This window comes from Vipera berus, assembly GCF_964194415.1.
Source record: "Vipera berus genome assembly, chromosome: 1".
NCBI lineage: Eukaryota > Metazoa > Chordata > Lepidosauria > Squamata > Viperidae > Vipera > Vipera berus.
Genome location: NC_138202.1, coordinates 116952541 through 116969670, shown reverse-complemented (window position 1 = coordinate 116969670; position 17130 = coordinate 116952541). Strand labels below are relative to the sequence as shown.

General features: G+C 40.9%; 1 protein-coding gene across 4 annotated transcripts in view; it reads left to right on the top strand.

Annotated features, from left to right (window-relative positions):
- Positions 1-17130, top strand: part of COL18A1 (collagen type XVIII alpha 1 chain) — a 196168-nt gene that overhangs the window by 84982 nt on the left and 94056 nt on the right. For 2 of the 4 annotated variants that reach the window (XM_081328543.1, XM_081328542.1), the window contains exon 1: positions 7182-8800. The exons of 1 other annotated variant lie outside the window; for it this stretch is intronic. In XM_081328543.1, coding sequence (XP_081184669.1) covers positions 7237-8800 — 1564 coding nt within the window. In that variant the 5' untranslated portion in view covers positions 7182-7236. Of the gene's footprint in view, positions 1-7181; positions 8801-17130 lie in introns of those variants that run through there. One more of the 4 variants, XM_081328544.1, reaches the window with a different exon arrangement.

Sequence of the window (17130 nt, the reverse complement as noted above, 5' to 3'; positions counted from 1 at the left end):
CCTTCCCAGCGTAGTGGTCCCTATTTTTCTACTTGCATTTTTATGTGCTTTTGAACTGCTAGGTTGGCAGAAGCTGGGACGAGTAACAGGCGCTCACTCTTACGTGGCACTCGGGATTTGATCCGCCAAACTGCCGACCTTCTGATCGACAAGTTCAACGTCCTAACCCACTGAGCCACTGCATCCTTCAAGTACCATACAGACTCCTAATAAACTCAGAATAGTAGTAGTTCTTAATCAGCCTTACGAAAGCTGGCTAGGACATTATGGGAATGAAATCCAGAATATCTGGAAGATACTGAGTCAAGGTACAGTTGATTTAAACTTAATCCTTCAGATTTTCTATAGAAATTAATGACCTACAGTATAATTTAGATTACACTCAAAAGCTGCAGTCCCAGGCTAAGCATTACTAGAAGGCAGTTCCTATTAAATTCAGTGAACTTTAGAGGACTTATTTTAGGAGCACATTACAGGTACTGTATTAATACTTCTCTATCTAAATGGAGTAACATCTAATCAACTTTACTGATCACAAAAAGTTAAGCCAGGATTAGACATGCTTAGTACCTGGATGGGAACAACCAGGAAATCCCACAGTCCTAGAATGAATTGGGAGGTCAAACAAACAACTCTGCTGGAAGGAGGTAGTGACAACTGATTTTTCAACTATTGTCAAGAGAACAATATGAATGTGTCCAGGAGGGGAGCTCAGTTTGAAGAAGACCTTATCTTACACAGTACTATACATTAAATTCCACCTCTCTGCTTTTTACCAAGTATTTATGGATTACCGTAATTATATACTACTTTTACAGTATGTGCATTTTTTCAATGATATCCTGTCTAGCTTCAATAAAATTATTGCCTTATTTGTTCCCAGATTACTCCTAAGCAATCATCCCATTGTGTTCAAGCCAGTCATAAACTGGGTTGCTTGGCATCAAACATAGATTCTTTAGGTTCTTTGCAACTGCTTACTTTTTATTCCACAGTTTCTGATTGGTGCTTGAATAAATTCTATTTTAAATGCTGTGATTTCCACTAGAGTAACTTTCAACAGTTGAATTGCTGAAGGTAGCCCATGAGAAAAAGTGGCTTTTGGTTGGACTCCAAAACTCCAAAGCTCTGTGTGAAATAATGAAGTCTTTATTTGTGTGGATCTGTTTGAACAGCAAAAATTGGAGCTTTAAGCACCGAAGGACAAGAAAAATGACTGGCCTTGTATTCTAGGATAAGGGCCAGTTTAGACTTACAATATGCAGAACAGACATACCCTGAAAAACAGATTTAAAATATGTTAGGCAAAGGGTCAGGGAGAGAAGAAAATGGTTCACAGTTCTCTGATCAACCCATTCACCACTGCCACCTCCATGCACAATCTTCCAGAGCAACTCCATAGTTTGTGAAAAAGAATTACAATTAGCTGGCTTATTACAGGGACTCCTCTTATACAATGGGTGCGTTATATAGATATAAAACAGAAGCTACTTTGTTTTAAAGTTCAGCTGAGACCATGTATGTGGAATTGCCATTTGCCTGGTAGCATGATGAGAGATTGAGCAATAAGCAGCAGTGTAGCATAGCTGGATGGGCATGTTAATGTGCTACCCACCACTTCTTCACCAATAAAAGAATGCTTATGCTGCTGATATAACATTTCATATCTCGATTGCCGGCAGTATTCTGCTTCGGAGACTAGGCTGGTGACCAGGACTCTCCTTAATGTTTTAATGTGGGATAGGTTAAGGAAAAAAATTGGTGGATTTTCCCAGCTTTGTTTCCCCTTCCAACAAGATGGAAAACAGCCACTAAATACACTCCCTCATATGAGGTGGGGCAGGGTTGGGTATGTGTAGGTGGATGTTGGAATGGTGTGTTGGCCCTCATGCAGAATTGCCCCATAACAGGTTGCGGGCAGGGAGGTGCTCTGGTGGGCTTTTACTGAACATGGATCTAACTCAATCCACAAATAGCCCAGCGGACAGGTCACAGAGATGGGGTGCAGGAAGAAACCATCAATAATGAATGAATTCCAATAATGAATGAATTCCATCGTGGACTGCATTACAAGGTTCTCAGGAGTCTTGTTTTCATGCCCAGCAGCTCCTGCAAGTAGCTCACGGACAGGCACGGGCCTGCAGTTGAGTGGGCCTGGTGGTGCCACCTGCTCTCCAAAATAAAAATGTGAAAAAGTAAAGTAGAATGTATTGCCGTATACATTAGCGGAAGCAGGATAAAATCTGTGATATATTCAGTGGTGACAAATGCAGCAACACTCAGTTGGCAGAACCTAGTTCTTTTTTTCCTGGTTTAAATTGACCTTTGATGCAGCACATTGGACTATCCCGCTTCTAAAAAAACAACAACAACGTTTATAAGGAATCCATGTAACATCTGACAATGCTTTGGAAGTCAAGTGTTTAGTCTGTCTTTCAGTCCAAGCCAAAAAGGCCATGGAGAGCAGTTCCCCATGATGAGAGGGGAAGAGACATGCCTGCATCAGCCTTAGAGACCAATACCTGGGCAGATCCCAGCACTTCACAGTGTCCTCAGCCTCAGTGGTGATGGAATATTTTTTTATTTTTTATTTTATTTTATTTTAATTCCATTTATATCCCGCCCTTCTCCGAAGACTCAGGGCGGCTGACAAGCTTAGCAGAATATGCTTACATGAGTTTTATGGCAGAAATTGTATTGAGACAAGAAACCTGCTTTAAAACTGGAACAGCTCAGGACCATTCTAAGCTGCTTAAGCTGTGATCTGGGAATGGGAAAAAGACAATAGCACGAGGACATAAACAAACAAATGATTTACAGGGCAAGTTTCATGCCAGGGTTAGAGAGATGTGATGCTAAAATGCAGAGCCTGTCATCCTGCAGTAAATGAAAATTGCTCTCTGGGACCTTTAATTAATCTGCCTTCAAGTCATTCTTATCCGCTGGATAAAACGTATCTGCTGAAGTATTTTTGGTAACAATTTTGCTTGCCATTTCCTTCTTCCTAAGGCTGAGATCAAAACTTTATGTACGGTATATATTGAACTACAAATCTTAGGGCTATAAGACTATGCCCCCTGTTGATATTGGAAGCTACCTCTCTTCAAAACCATATTCAGGAACTGGAGGAGGAATCCCTCTGCTCCAGGCTTAGCACTTTTTAGTAATTCATGCTTCCCCGCCACCAAGGGACAGGCAAATTGTCATAAAATTAATGAAATGTAAAGATAATGGTTTTATTCGGGATTCCATAAATTGATTAAAGGAAGTATTGTGGGAATATACAGCAGTTCTTTCTCTTGAACGTTTGACTCACATCTTTATTTGGAAGAGCCAGATAAAAGCTAGTAGTTGACAGAATATTTAGTCAATTCAAAAGGTAATAAAAATAATTTGAAAATGTAGGATGGTAGGTGGAAATGTGGGGTGGTAGATTATCCCCGCAATATTCATGATTCTGGGTTACGATTGCACCCTTTTTAAAGGTGGGCAAAATTCTCGTACTTTTCATTGTTTGTTTGCAAAAAAAGGAACTTCAGAAAGCATAGCTTGCCATGTAAAATGTATTTTCTGAAATCCCCCTTTTCACAATGGTTGATAAACCTCAGGAGCCCAATTCTCTCTAAAACCTGGCTGCAGTTGTACTGCAGCAGAAGGTTTCTCTTGTTCTTACCATGTATTTGCAAAAGCAGTGGAAAATCTGAGAAATGAGTAATGGGGTTGAGCTTGACTCATTTTAAGGTGAAGTGTTATGTTTTGCTTTTGAACTTACTTGGTTCCTTGAAAATCTTTCATGTAGTAGTTGCCATAACATACAGTTCTTTTTCAGAATCTCAAAGAAGTATTAATAGATGAAATGCCCAGTTGAGTCACTTAAATGGGGTCTTAGGTTTGTTTTAAACTCTCCCCCCTTCTCTAATGGAAAAATAAATTCTCTGTTCAGAATAAACTGTTCACATTTGGTTTGCATGCATAAAAATTAGTTAAAATGGGAGGATTTGGCTACAAAACAGTTCATCTTTGATTGTACAGCTGTCTTAACATTCACTTTATTTAATCCTCAGAAAAGTTTACATCACTGCCCATTCAAGCAAACTCTGAACATCCATATGTCATAGTTAAAAAATCCTGGCACTTGGCCAAGGCTTGGAGTTGGAATCAGGGGCAAAACCCAGTGATTTGGTGGAAGGAAGATTTGGAAGAATGTCTGATGAACACCTGTTGTTTGGGACTATCCAAGGCATTAGACTCTAATTTCCAACCTGGTACATGCAGTAGCCAGCATGGCCATGCATATCTCCCATGGCACCCTAGGATTTTTAAGATATCACAGCCCAGTGTGATTCAGTGAATTGTCTATTATGGGAGAGCAATTTTTCTTTACCTGATCCATAGGACCTCCCCAAGGTCATTAGAATAGGTTTGTCTTTAGGTGCCATCAGCTCATCTGATCTTCTCATTTACTCTTCTAGGTTAGGGTTAGGGTTGCAGAATGGACTCTCTGTAAATACCAGAGGTTGACCTTCTTTGGAGGTCCTTAAGTAGCCTTCAAAACTCATAAGATGAGCTTTTAATAATATTTTCAAATGGCTTTAAAGTGAGTTCTATATTGATGTTAATGTTTTGCTTTAAAATTATTTAAATAATTTTCTTTTCAATCTTAATATGTTGATGGGGAATTATTATGTCTGTCTACCTTCCATTCATGAGCTATCAGACTTTTAAAGAATCCTTTTCTCCTGTATATGCATAAATAAGAATTACTTTCTTTTATGTCTAAGATAACAGCTGCATACAATACTAGCCCTGTGGCATAGTCAGTGCTACAAGAAAGAAAAAGTGGTTTCTGCTAGACAAGTAGCTTTTTCACATATTAATACCCATTTGAATCAATGAAAGGAAACTTTCCATTGAAAACTATAGGATGCTGGTTATTCCGCAGGATGCCAACCATTTTTTCGGTCTGTAGAGAACAGATGCAGACTTTGAAAATAGTCCAGAGGGAATTGATGCAGCTTTCCTCAAGCCCACACCCTTGAGTTTTGATGACTTTCTGCTTCCATGCTCTTAGCCAGCAAAAGCCACACTGGTTGAAGGTGATGGGAGCTAAATTCAACACATCTGGGAAGCCCTTAATTTGGGGAGACTACAGTATAGTGTACATTTGTGCACTGATAGGAATTTATTAGAAGATACTGGTGGTCTTCCAATCTATTACTAGCTGTGGCTAATCCTGCTTAGCTAACCTTGCCTGTATTTAGAAGCTAAGTTCTGCCACCTGTTGAGACAAGTATTTCATAGTTCCAGCCCAGCTTGGATTTGCATTTGTGTGTGTGTGTGTGTGTGTGTGTGTGTGTGTGTTTTCCCCAATGCTCTAGAGTCTAGACTTTTTAAGTTATTGCCTGCTTTGCTGTGTTGAGGTGGATTAGGTTAGAAATTTTAGATGAAATAAATTATATACCTCCACGCCCATCACCTTGCTAGTTGAAAAGACACTAAACAAGATAAAAGCATTTTGCAGATGCTTAGCAGCTAAGCTGGGTTTCCCTTTTGCTGATCTTGGCATGCCCGGATCCTAGAATGGCTTGCTCAAATAGAAGCATGGTGTTTGTCATCTCAGGAACATTTGCACACAATAGCCCACCTTCCCAAGACAAATTGGAGCTTGCACAATACCAAACATGTTTAACTATTTCATTTCCTGGGCCGTGAGGCTTCCAGCCCATGCCTGCTTTCAAGTAGCTTTGTTCAAAGCTATTGCATCAGGAATCCATCTGTTTCTTGTCCTGGTTCTACTTACACAGAAGTAAGTTCTTCGGACTCTAAAAATCCCACAGAAGGAAGCACAGAATTGAGAACTTTGTCCTAATAACTACTTACACAGAACAGGGCAGTTAGTCTAACATGTTTTTGTCATGTAGGATTTGACATTCACCCACTTTCTGGGCGTTTGTAAGGGCTAGTTAGATACTATTGATAATTCATGATGGCAGAAGAACAGACAATCCCCCGACATTAGAGAGCCTGTTTATTTTTGAAAACTAAGCCTGAGTAAATGTAGGTTTCTGTTTAATCCTATTCATTTAAGCAGGGATTCAAGTTTGTTTCGTGTGCTCCAAGCTATACTGAAAAGTTGAAAAATATCTCAGCTTTTTTCAAAATAAAACATCTCCCAACCCGTATATAGAGATTTTTTTTAAAAAAATCACCTGTCTCAAAGTCTGGTGCTTTTGTGACTGTTTTGAGTCTGGGTCAGTCTAACCCGTGACAATAAGCTGCACTGGAAAGTTGAAGAATGCCCTAGAAAAAGGACATGATTAAACCACTGCCATACTGTTATTAAATGCATTGCATAGATCAGGGGGTGAGCATCTATGGCAACTTTATGACCTGTGGACTTCCAAACCCATATTTCCTGAGCCAGCAGCATGGCTGACTTGGGAATTCTGGGAATGGAAGTCCTCTTAATTGCCCACCCCTGGCATAGATTGCCATAAAGTCATCAGTGGTCAGGCCCAGCTCAGAACAGACTTTTAACAAAAATGCACTGAAATCTAATTGGCTGTGGCTGGATCACGTCCATGTTTCTGAGCAGGATCTCTCTCTGTGAGGTAAACTAAGTGAGTGAAAAATGCTTTCTTGAATGAGTCAGAACATATTTCATCCTCTGCAGGTTTTTGGATGCTTCTCCCTTAGATGGGATTTCTCTGGAGAAAAGCATCTGTGCTCTGAAGTTAATGGCTGGAGAAAGAAGATGTAAGCAGCTAGGAAAGTCTGTGTGTGTGTGTGTGTGTGTGTGTGTGTGTGTGAGGGAAATCTCTACCTTTTGTTTTCAAATTGGTTCAGGGCAGGGAGGAGCTTAATGTGCCCAAATATTCTCTTAAGGTTTGGGTGGAGGAGAGGAAGCAGCAGGCTGCTGAAATTATGAAATTGTTAGCTCCCAGGCATGCTTTTCCATCACTTGGATATAGTAAATAAAGTGGAAGAATTCAATTTAAGATCTACTTGTATATTCGTTCTGTTAAAAGCCTTCCCAGGCTGTGTTTGAAAAGTGTTGGTTTAATGGGAAACAGGCTGGAGGGGAGGGCTTGGTTAGCCACACCTCCTTTCCTTTTACTGTATATCTGCCTGGCCGAGAGCAGCGTGCTTCCTAACCCCAGAACTCCAGAGGACAGATCAATGTGAATTCCTTCATTCACCACTCACGGCAGCGTACCTCCCCATAGCGACCTTTGAATGGCGCGAGTAATAGTCAGTGCTTGGCTTCTGCTGGTGCTCCTCTGCTGCTTAGCCAATGCCCAGGGCTGGAAGAATTGGTTTTGGAGAGGTTCAGAAGAAACCACGCTGTCTCCTACGAAAGCTCCCGAGGCTGAAGATGAGATGAGCCAGGACCTTCCCACACCTGCAGCTACCACCAGCCCAAATGCCCTCTTTGAAAGTACTACTGATCCTGAGCCCAGGGGGAAAGTGGGGACCCTATTTAACCTGAAGCAACCAGACGTTACTGCAACCTTACCAGTCCCTGCAGCAACATCTCCTTTCCAGGAAGAAGGCAGAGAAAGAAATGTTACAGGAGTGGGAGAGGAGATCCTCAGCGTGGCTAAAGGCATTCAGAATTTGGTTCAGCTTTTGGATGAAAAGACAACCAACAGGACAGAGAGGACCAAGGTACCTGCCAGAGCTGAGACCAGCACATCACCTGCCCCTGTTACGGAGCCAGGGAGTATCCAGAACATTACTGCTAACTTAACAGGTGACATACAGACCTCCCTGGAAACTAAGAAGCCAGAGGGGGCAACAAAGCTCGCTCGTCTGTGGAACAAAGACTTTGCTCTTCTGTGGAACAAGACACGCGTCTTCCCGAAGAAACCTGGGAAGCCACGGCAAGGTAGTGCCTCTTTCTCATTTTCACCTGATGGTCATTTCAGTGGCACCATGTTGGTTTTTCAAGAGTCTCCAGAAGCGGGGCAAGAAGTTGCTTTCACCCCAGCAACAAGGGCAACCTGGGTCATTTTCTCAAAAAAACAAGATATTTTGTCCACTGCAAAAGCTTTGAAATTGCAGGAATCCCACACCAATAGCAGCAGCAGTGGCAGCGGCAGCAGCTTGCATGCAGGAATGCCATCCAAGGTGGTGGGTACTTTAGACAACTGGGTGCTGCCTTATGTTACAAATCCCAGCCAGCCTGTCTCCAAAGGCAGTGGAGCACACCTCAGCTTTAAAAGCCACCCCTTCTTTAAACATTTTGGGATAGGAGTAGCTCATGCAAAAACGAACCATTCTAGAGGTTCAGTGTTTAATTCCAATGCAACTAATGTTATGGATTTCCCCCCTGCCAATAACTCTGACTCTCTTGAGTTTCTACTAACCTACGCTGTGCAACATAGCAATAGCAGTTCAGGGCTTCCTTCCTTCTTATCTGGATGGACTCCATCAGCTGGCCGGTGCTTGCCCTTACCGACCAAGTTGTCGTATTGCAACCACCTGGGCACGAAGCATTTCCGAGTGCCGAATTATTTGCACCACGGCAGCGAGGAGGAAGTTTGGGCTGCTTTGCATGAGTGGGAGGGGCTTCTTAAATCTCGGTGTCACCGCTACTTGGAGTGGTTTCTCTGCTTGCTACTGGTACCTGGGTGCAATGCTTCTCTCCCGGTCACACCACCGCCCTGCCGGGGATTTTGTGAGGCCCTGAAAGATCTGTGTTGGACTCAGTGGAAAGAGGGGCACCTTCCAATATCCTGTGAATCTCTCCCAGAGGAGGACGGTCCATATTCATGTGTATTTGTAAATGTTTCAGCAGGTAATAAGGCAAGGCTAATCGTCTCTTTTCCATTCTTTCCCACCACCAGGTAAGCTCATTTTGTGATAGATCCTGATATATAAAAAGAAGAGCTACTCCATCGACCGTGGACACAGGCTAAGGGTCAGAAAAGAAGGAGAAAGAGAGATAACCACCATTTCTCCTTACTTCAAAGATGATGTCTAGGCTTTATGATGCCAAAGCAAGCATTGTTTTAATGTGAACTTCTTAATATATCAGGGTTTCCAAATTGGGGTGCTCTTCTGATGTATAAACTTCAGTTCCCCCAAATACTGGCCAGCTATTGTCATTGTTGAGAACTCTGGGATTTGGAAGTCCACAAGAGAGAGGGTATCCAGGTTGGGAAAGGCTGCATTCTTCTATAATAATGATGGATTGCTTGCCAACCAGAAGAAAATTACCACTAATAGTACAGGCAAAGAAGGGGGCAGTGTTCGGCAAGACTACGAAGAGCCATAATTCTCTTTGTCACGGCTAAGACTAAGGCTATTATCTACTGTACACCCTTGATTCTGTAGAGTGGAGGCAAAGCAGCACTAACTCACAGGAAAGACCATGTGTTTCATTCATCAGTTTTTCTCTACCTCAGCAACTTTGAGATGTGTGGCTGAGGAATTCTGGGAACTGAAGTCCATACATCTCAGTAGTCAAGGTTGAAAAACACTGTGTTGGATTAACATGCTGTTGTTTTGTAGACATCAGGCAGTTTTGCCCCCAAAGCTGTTAAAGGTTCTAGATGTTATCTTGGACCTTCAAGTGAGAAATGAAGGGATACTGAAAAAGAGATAAAAGCACAGCATGTTAAGAATTAGGGTTTGTGATTCTTTGGATATGTGAGCAACTTAGAGGAAGAGCTTAAATTCCTCCTCTGATTTGACCAAAGTGGGTCAGGAAACAGTGGACTGCTCTTAACAGTATTTTTCCTCCAATGCTTTGGGCAGGGGCGCCTTCTTATCATAAGAATATAGTCACAGAAGAACATATGTGATGATAAGCAGAAAGACTGTTCTTTTAAAATGCTTTGCAAGAAGCAGTATGATAATGTAATCTTATGGGGTTAGAAAGATTGATTGTGTGCCTGTGTGAGTATGCGCACATTTTGGTGCAAAAAAGGAAGAAAAAAAGCATGGATGCAGGAATTTTAGTAGGCAATCAGTGTAATGTAATTTTGATTTTTTTAAAATAATAGTGTTATTAAAAATTACAATTGCAACAACAGAGTAATGCAATTTTCAGGGTAGCACATGTGGAACAATTCTTATATCTTTTCATTTTTGTACTCATTTTGAGTTGTAGCATAATGCTCTTCTATTTATCTTTGTTAGAATCAGTACTGAAATTGCATTCCAATCCAAACCGTAGGTTAGAATCTCAAAAAATGCGCCCTAATAAGTAGGTAAATTGTTCCTAAAACCCTTCTTTTCCTAGGCATCTGGCCCTGGATGTGTCCACATTTCTTGTATCTTGGGGTTTCTTTGCACCATGTGCAGAAGCTGTAAGTTTCAGAAAACAAGTTCCTACAAGACAAGAATATTTCTTGGTGTGCCTGTGATATCTCAGATTTCTGTTGGCAAAGAATATTCCACACTCTCTCAAAGATTTAGAACTTGGGGGTCATCCAGAACATTTGCTTGGCAGTAGATTGAGGACAGACAAAAAGAAATATTTCATGCAACATGTAATTAATCTAGGATATAGAATATCTGGCCACAGGATGTTACGATAGCTGCTGCTGGCTTCAACAGTTTTTTCTTACGGATAAATCTATTCCCCCACTTAAACCTGTACAATGACAGCTATTCATCCATAATTATGTATGGGGCATCCATGTTTAGAATCACTCTGCTTGGAGGTAGACAATAATCTGGAACTGAAAGTCGTTTGAGATAGCTTTTGCTTCCCATGATATTAATAGATATATGGTTTTTTTGGCCCACTCATCAAAGGGAGCTTTGCAAATTATTGAAAAAATGGCAAGACCTGTTTATCAGAGATGAAAGATAGATGATCACACACACTATGATTAAACGTTCTTCTTTGAAAAAGTGCTTTTAGCTCTCTGAAAAAGAGAAACTCCTGTCACTGATTAGCAAACTCTGGAGGCAAAAAGGGGGTGGTGGCTGAACAGTAGGATAAGAGTGACAGATGCTTGTTACGTTCTTCAGTCTTGTGGGTGCATGAAAATAGATGGGTGCCCCCTTTGAGTTTAAAATAATTTGGAGCAAAACTAATATACCTTTCTAAACTAAGAAAAGTTGAAAACTGAGCCTGTAGAAATGAAGCACATTTCTACATGTGTATATGTGTAAAGTTGTCTAATTTAGGGACTTCCTATTGATACAAACTTCAATAGAATTTAAGGGATCAATTTTCCTTTTAGGTACTAACTAACTCAAGATTGATTTAACCTTATCAAAATTGTTTCATCTTTTTCCTCCAGATCATAGTAAAGCCAGCTAATACTGCCTCTTAAATTTGGAAGAGATAGAGGGTAGATTCAGATCCTACACTAATTTGTAATATGGTTTGTTACAATGTGTTATATGAATCTAGTCACTGTGGTTTGAGTTTCAAACTCGGCAAAGTCATTTTTATATTGAAATGTTCTGTAGACCTCTGTTTAAATGAATACATTTCAATTCAACAGATGTGTGTTGCACAGCAAGTGGTTGAGCAAGCTCTCTATCAAGAATAATGTTCTGTAAATCTTTTGAGTTACTCCAGATTCCTATAAAACCAAGCATATATATATTAGCCTTGTAATTAAATCAAGACCATAACCATTATTTACTTAAAATAAGCTCTTTTATCAAGAACTGCACACCGAAGGTTGGCTGATGATGAAGGATGTGTATGAACAACTATATTTTAGTCTTGCCTGTCAGAGTGATTTGTGTACTTGCCCTCAGAGGAAGCAGCCAAACTGATAGAAAAGCTGCCTTAGAGATAATTTCAATTCAAACTTCTCATTTTTATTTGTGGCCATGTTTTGCTTGAAAGCCAAGGCCTTCTTATAAGACCTTCATCTCTCAAGATTCTGATTGTAGCCCTGATTAGATCATTATAGATTTATTTGGGTGTTAATGTCATATGTGGTGTCTTGGATTGATCTGGAAAGAGTGCAGAGAGGAGCAACAAAGATGGTGAGGGGTTTTGAGACTAAATCCCAGGAACAGCATTTAAAAGAACTAGGGATGTTTGGCTTAAAGAAGAGAAAGCTAAGGGGAGCATGAGAGCAAGTAGTCTTCCTGTGCATGAAGGAATGTTACAAAGAAGAGGAAAAAGATTTATTCTCCTTAACACCTGAGGGGAAGACAAGAATCTGTATGTGAGAGCCCTTCAATGTGGGATCCAAAATAGAACGCAGGAGCAACTGCCTGACTCTGTCTCCTGAAGTTGTGGGTGCTCTGTTACTGGAGGTTTTCCAGAAGAGCCTGGCAGCCATTTTGTCTAGAACTGTGCTGGTGAACCTATGGCACGCGTGCCACAGGTGGCATGCAGAGCCCTCTCTGTGGACACACACACCATCGCCCCAGTCCTAGGCCTTCAGCTGGGTTTTATAAAAGCTTTTCGCTTTAGGCCTCCACCACCGTGTGCAAAAAAAAAAAAAGGTTCAATCAATCAATTTCAACTTCTCGTGGGAAAAAAAAAGATCTCGCAAAGTTGGAATTGATTGATTGAACTTTTTAGTCCCACCCAGTCTGCTGTTACCACCGCAGCCATGCCCACCCAATGGGCCAAGCCCACCCAATGGACCACATCCAGCCAATGGGCCATGCCCTCCCAGCACCCAACGATACATAAATGGGTTTTGGGTTGCAGTTTGGGCACTCAGTCTCTAAAAGGTTCGCCATCACTGGTCTAGAAAGTTGATTCCTGAACTGGGCAGGCGCCGGACTAAGAGCTAAGGTCCTTTCCAACTCTAGGTTTTTATGATTATAATCCCTATTAACATTTAATAGATCCCATCAAACCAGTACACAAATATATGCAAGCTCTTCACTGCTCTAGAACTCTCCATCTAATAAGAAGTTACAACTCCAGAGAACAGAGAAGAATGAGGAAAAAATTGCAGCGTAGGTAAAGATAGATATTATAAACTTAATGGGCTTGCTGGAAATGGATGCTGTGTGAATTAGGTTACAGCTAGCAATTAGGGAGAACCCTTTTGGTGTAATGGTTAAAGCCTCAGGCTAGAAACCAGGAGACTGAATTCTTGCTCTGTCTTAGACATAAAGCCATGTGGGTGACCTTGGGCCAGTCATTCTCTTTCTGCCCTAGGAAGGAAGCAATGGCAAGCCACTTCTGAGAAAAAAACTTGCCAAGAAAACTGCAGGGACCTGTCCAGGCAGTCTTCAAAAATGGGATGTGATTGAATGGAAGGGGCAAAAAAAAAAAGCAATTGAGAATGAAAGTAAAGGCCAGCTGTTCTCCTGATACTGAAAACAAATTTTTTTAATCAAAGTATCTTTTTAATCAAAGTATCACACAATATTGTGAGATGATTCAAACCTCACAGAGAACTTGTTTTGAATGTCTAGGCAACTGTTCACTCTACATCTAACGCTCTGTTTAAATGTCAGCGGGACACACCCATCAATAAAAGTCTGGGTGCATTGGAAGTTTCTAATCCCCAATTTGTAGCTTTACATTTGCATTATGCGTGCAAGAGATAATTTCCATCTCCTGCTTTGTCTGCTCTTTTTTCGTGCTGCCGCCGAAGCTATTCTTTCTATGCCTTCTATGGTCGTTTCAAGTGGGTCTTCCAGGTGAGAGAGTATTAGCAGTCACACAGCTGCCTGTAGTTATCTGCCAAGTACAGGAAGACATTTGTGGCTCAAACTTTTTGGAGATCTTTTGTTTGTCACATAATTTTCCAGGTTTCTTTGTTTCCCCCTTTTCCCTTAATTATAGTATTGCACTATTAACACTACTATATCGTTTTCCTACATTGATCTAAATAATAGATAATTTAAAAGACACTGTTGTTGGAAAAAAAATACACTCCTCACAATATATTTTCTAGTTAGATCATCCTTATTTTTTTCTTATGTGGGAAAGATAAATCTATTTTAGTCACAAGGCATCTTGTCTATAAAAAAACATTGTTTTCTTGGCTGGGATTATTTTTTTTTAATGTTCTGATGGATGGCGGAACCTATTTTAAAGGATGCAGTCAGTCTGTTGAGAAAAGCACCCCCTCATAAAGTTATTTATGCCCAAGCACCTTTTTCCCTCAAGAGGCTATGGATGCACCTCCCTCTTTTCAATGTGCTTCTAAATGCTTTCCCTCCAGGTAGAGAACGGTGGTTCCTGGCATCATTCCAGTCTGGGAAATATTTACAGGAAAGGCAGAAATCCAAATGCCAAAAGAACAATGTGGGGGGGGGGGTCATCTGAGCTCTCTTGGGTCTCACCTTCAGAAAGAGGGAGTTGATTTTTTTCCACCTCTTCCTTTCTCTTGACAAATTTCCTCCTGAGTGGAGAGGTCTGGCCAGTTTTGAAACCCCACATGCAGAGGCACCCCTCTGTTTCTCTCTGGCTTCTTCTACGTGGCCTTTCAAAGCTCAGAGAGAATGGCCGGAATAAAGCAGCCCTGTTTTCCTGGCTGAGAAGAGGTTCATACAGGTTCACTGAAGCTCTGGATTTCATGATCTCGTCCCGTGCATTTCAGACATGCATGCAGACTGCTGTGAGGTTTCTGTAGATGTCAGTCCCAAAACATGTGGAAGTTGCCAAGATGGAAAAAGCTGATCTGAGATCACAGCAGGCAAAAGCCTTGGTTGCCTCTTCTGGTTTTAAAGTACCAAGAGTGGCCTCGGGGAATGCGATGCGGATCTCTTTCCAGCTTTTAATAGATATGATATTTATCATTCACTTACAGTGATTTTAGCTTCCATGCATTAATACAGGGGCCCTCAACCTTGGCAAGTTTAAGACTTGTGGACTTCAAGTCCCAGAATTCTGGGAATTGAAGTCCACAAGTCTTAAACTTGCCAAGGTTGAGGACCCCTGCAATTAAAACTCCTGTATTTCCCAACACTTCTGAAGAAGGTTTTTCCCTCCTAGGTTCTATGCAGAATAAATTACCGTAGATACTGTCCAGAATAAAATTTTGGGTAGAATTGAAAATCACTTCACAGACAGTTTCGCCACTCTTTTTCACTTGCTGCCTTGTTTGTGGATCATTAACTTCCACAGGTTGCGGTCTAGGGTCAAAATGTACTTTGTGGGTTGAGGTTCATTTTAGTTCATGAGACTAACATGTTTATGAAATAGAGCACAAATGGATAAAAAACCTTCAGCATAGTGAAAAAATAAAAGAGCTATTGCACCTTATTCCTCATTATCAGTAGCAGCTCCAGCATGTTAGGGTGTGTTGTATGGCAGAGTTCCCCCACCATTCTGGCTTTGCGGACTGGCGGGGGTGAGGAGAGGGGATGGTCCTGCTCAAGTGGCCAGCAACTGCGCGTATGCACACGCCCACCGCTCATGCAAATAGAGCACGCGTGCACACGATTGCTGCGCATGTAAGTGAGGATGCGCGCACGGGCTCACCTGCCATTTCTGCGGTCCAGTTGCAAACAGCTCATTAGTGGGCCACGGCCTAGAGTTTGGGGACCCCTGTTGCATGGGACAGAAAAATAGGGTCAACTGTGTCTAGAGGCTTATACACTACAACAGTGGCCAAAATTGTGGAAACTTTTTGGGAAAAGTGTACGGTAGAAATGCCACCTCTGGTTAAGTTTCCACCAATTTTTCTTCTACTTTCTTTATAACTGTAGCCTTGTTCACTTAATAATACTATTTTACATCGCTTTCTGTGCGACCAGTCAACTGTTTGCACCAACTGTTTGCACCAACTCTGGTCTAAAACCTGCAGAAGAGACCAAGATGTCTATTCTTCATATACAGTAGTGGCCAAAATTGTGGAAACCTTTTGGGAAAAGTGTATTTTTGAGGTTTGATGGCTAATAACAGCACCATAAAATTATATATCAATGGAAAGATAATTTAATGAAGAATGTAATGCAACATAGTTTGTTCAATTATCTGTACTGTATTCTATGAAAAGTTATAGGCAAATAACCAGAAAAAGGAAGCACAACTTGCTTAGGTTGATATCAGGTAGCTTTCCTTCATCTGATTGTAGCCAATGAGCATGAGTGTTTAGAGAGCCAATCAGGTGGTTTTAGCAATGAGCCAATCAGATCACAGTAGGATTCAGTTATTGATGTCATGTATTGAAGCTGAAAGAATATTTGTCAGTGCATTATGTGATCGCTATCAAGTTGGTTGGGTTTTTTTTGTGTTCTTTCATTTAGTCAGCTTGTAAAATGTAATAAAATTAAAGTAATGGTGCAAAGAGTTGACTGGTCACCCAGAAAGTGATGTAAAATAGTATTATTAAGTGAACAAAGCTACAGTTATAAAGAAATTAGAAGAAAAATTGGTGAAAACTTAACCAGAGGTGGCATTTCTACTGTACACTTTTCCTAAAAGGTTTCCACAATTTTGGCCACTATGTAAATAAAACATAAAAGAACCCCAAGATAGCCATTTATTGCAGTTTCCAAAGCCAGGGTAGATTTTTGAGGGTTCATAAGGTCCAATATTATTACCTACTTTTCTTTAATTTTTCAATGTAACCACTTTTGTGTCTGAAATATTTGCCAGTTTCCTGCACATTAGACTGAAATGTTTGAAAGTATTATTATGGGGAAATTAAAAGAGGCACTTTGTTTTCTCTCTCTCTCCTTTCTTTCTTTCTTTCTTTCTTTCTTTCTTTCTTTCTTTCTTTCTTTCTTTCTTTCTTTCTTTCTTTCTTTCTTTCTTTCTTTCTTCCTTCCTTCCTTCCTTCCTTCCTTCCTTCCTTCCTTCCTTCCTTCCTTCCTTCCTTTCTTTCTTTCTTTCTTTCTTTCTTTCTTTCTTTCTCTCTCTCTCTCTCTCTCTCTCTCTCTCTCTCTCTCTCTCTCTCTCTCTCTCTCTCTCTCTCTCTCTCTCTCTCTCTCTCTCTCTCTCTCTCTCTCTTTCTCTCTTTCTGTTTAAAAAATAAAGCCTATTTGCAATGCCACAGGGATTCTAACCCAGCACAGAGTTCCTTTTAGAGCTCTCACTGGACAGAAAATGTTCTTGCTCTTCTCTTGAGAAATAAATCAGCACCGACAAATGTTCCCTCTCCTTCAGTCATTTTTGACTCCAGAAACAGGGCTCCAGCAAACCACTTTCTTTCTCAATTTCCTCTTCATATAAAATGTTTTAAATTGTGTGGGGGTTTAATTGCTCTTCAGCCCATAACTTTTTTCTTA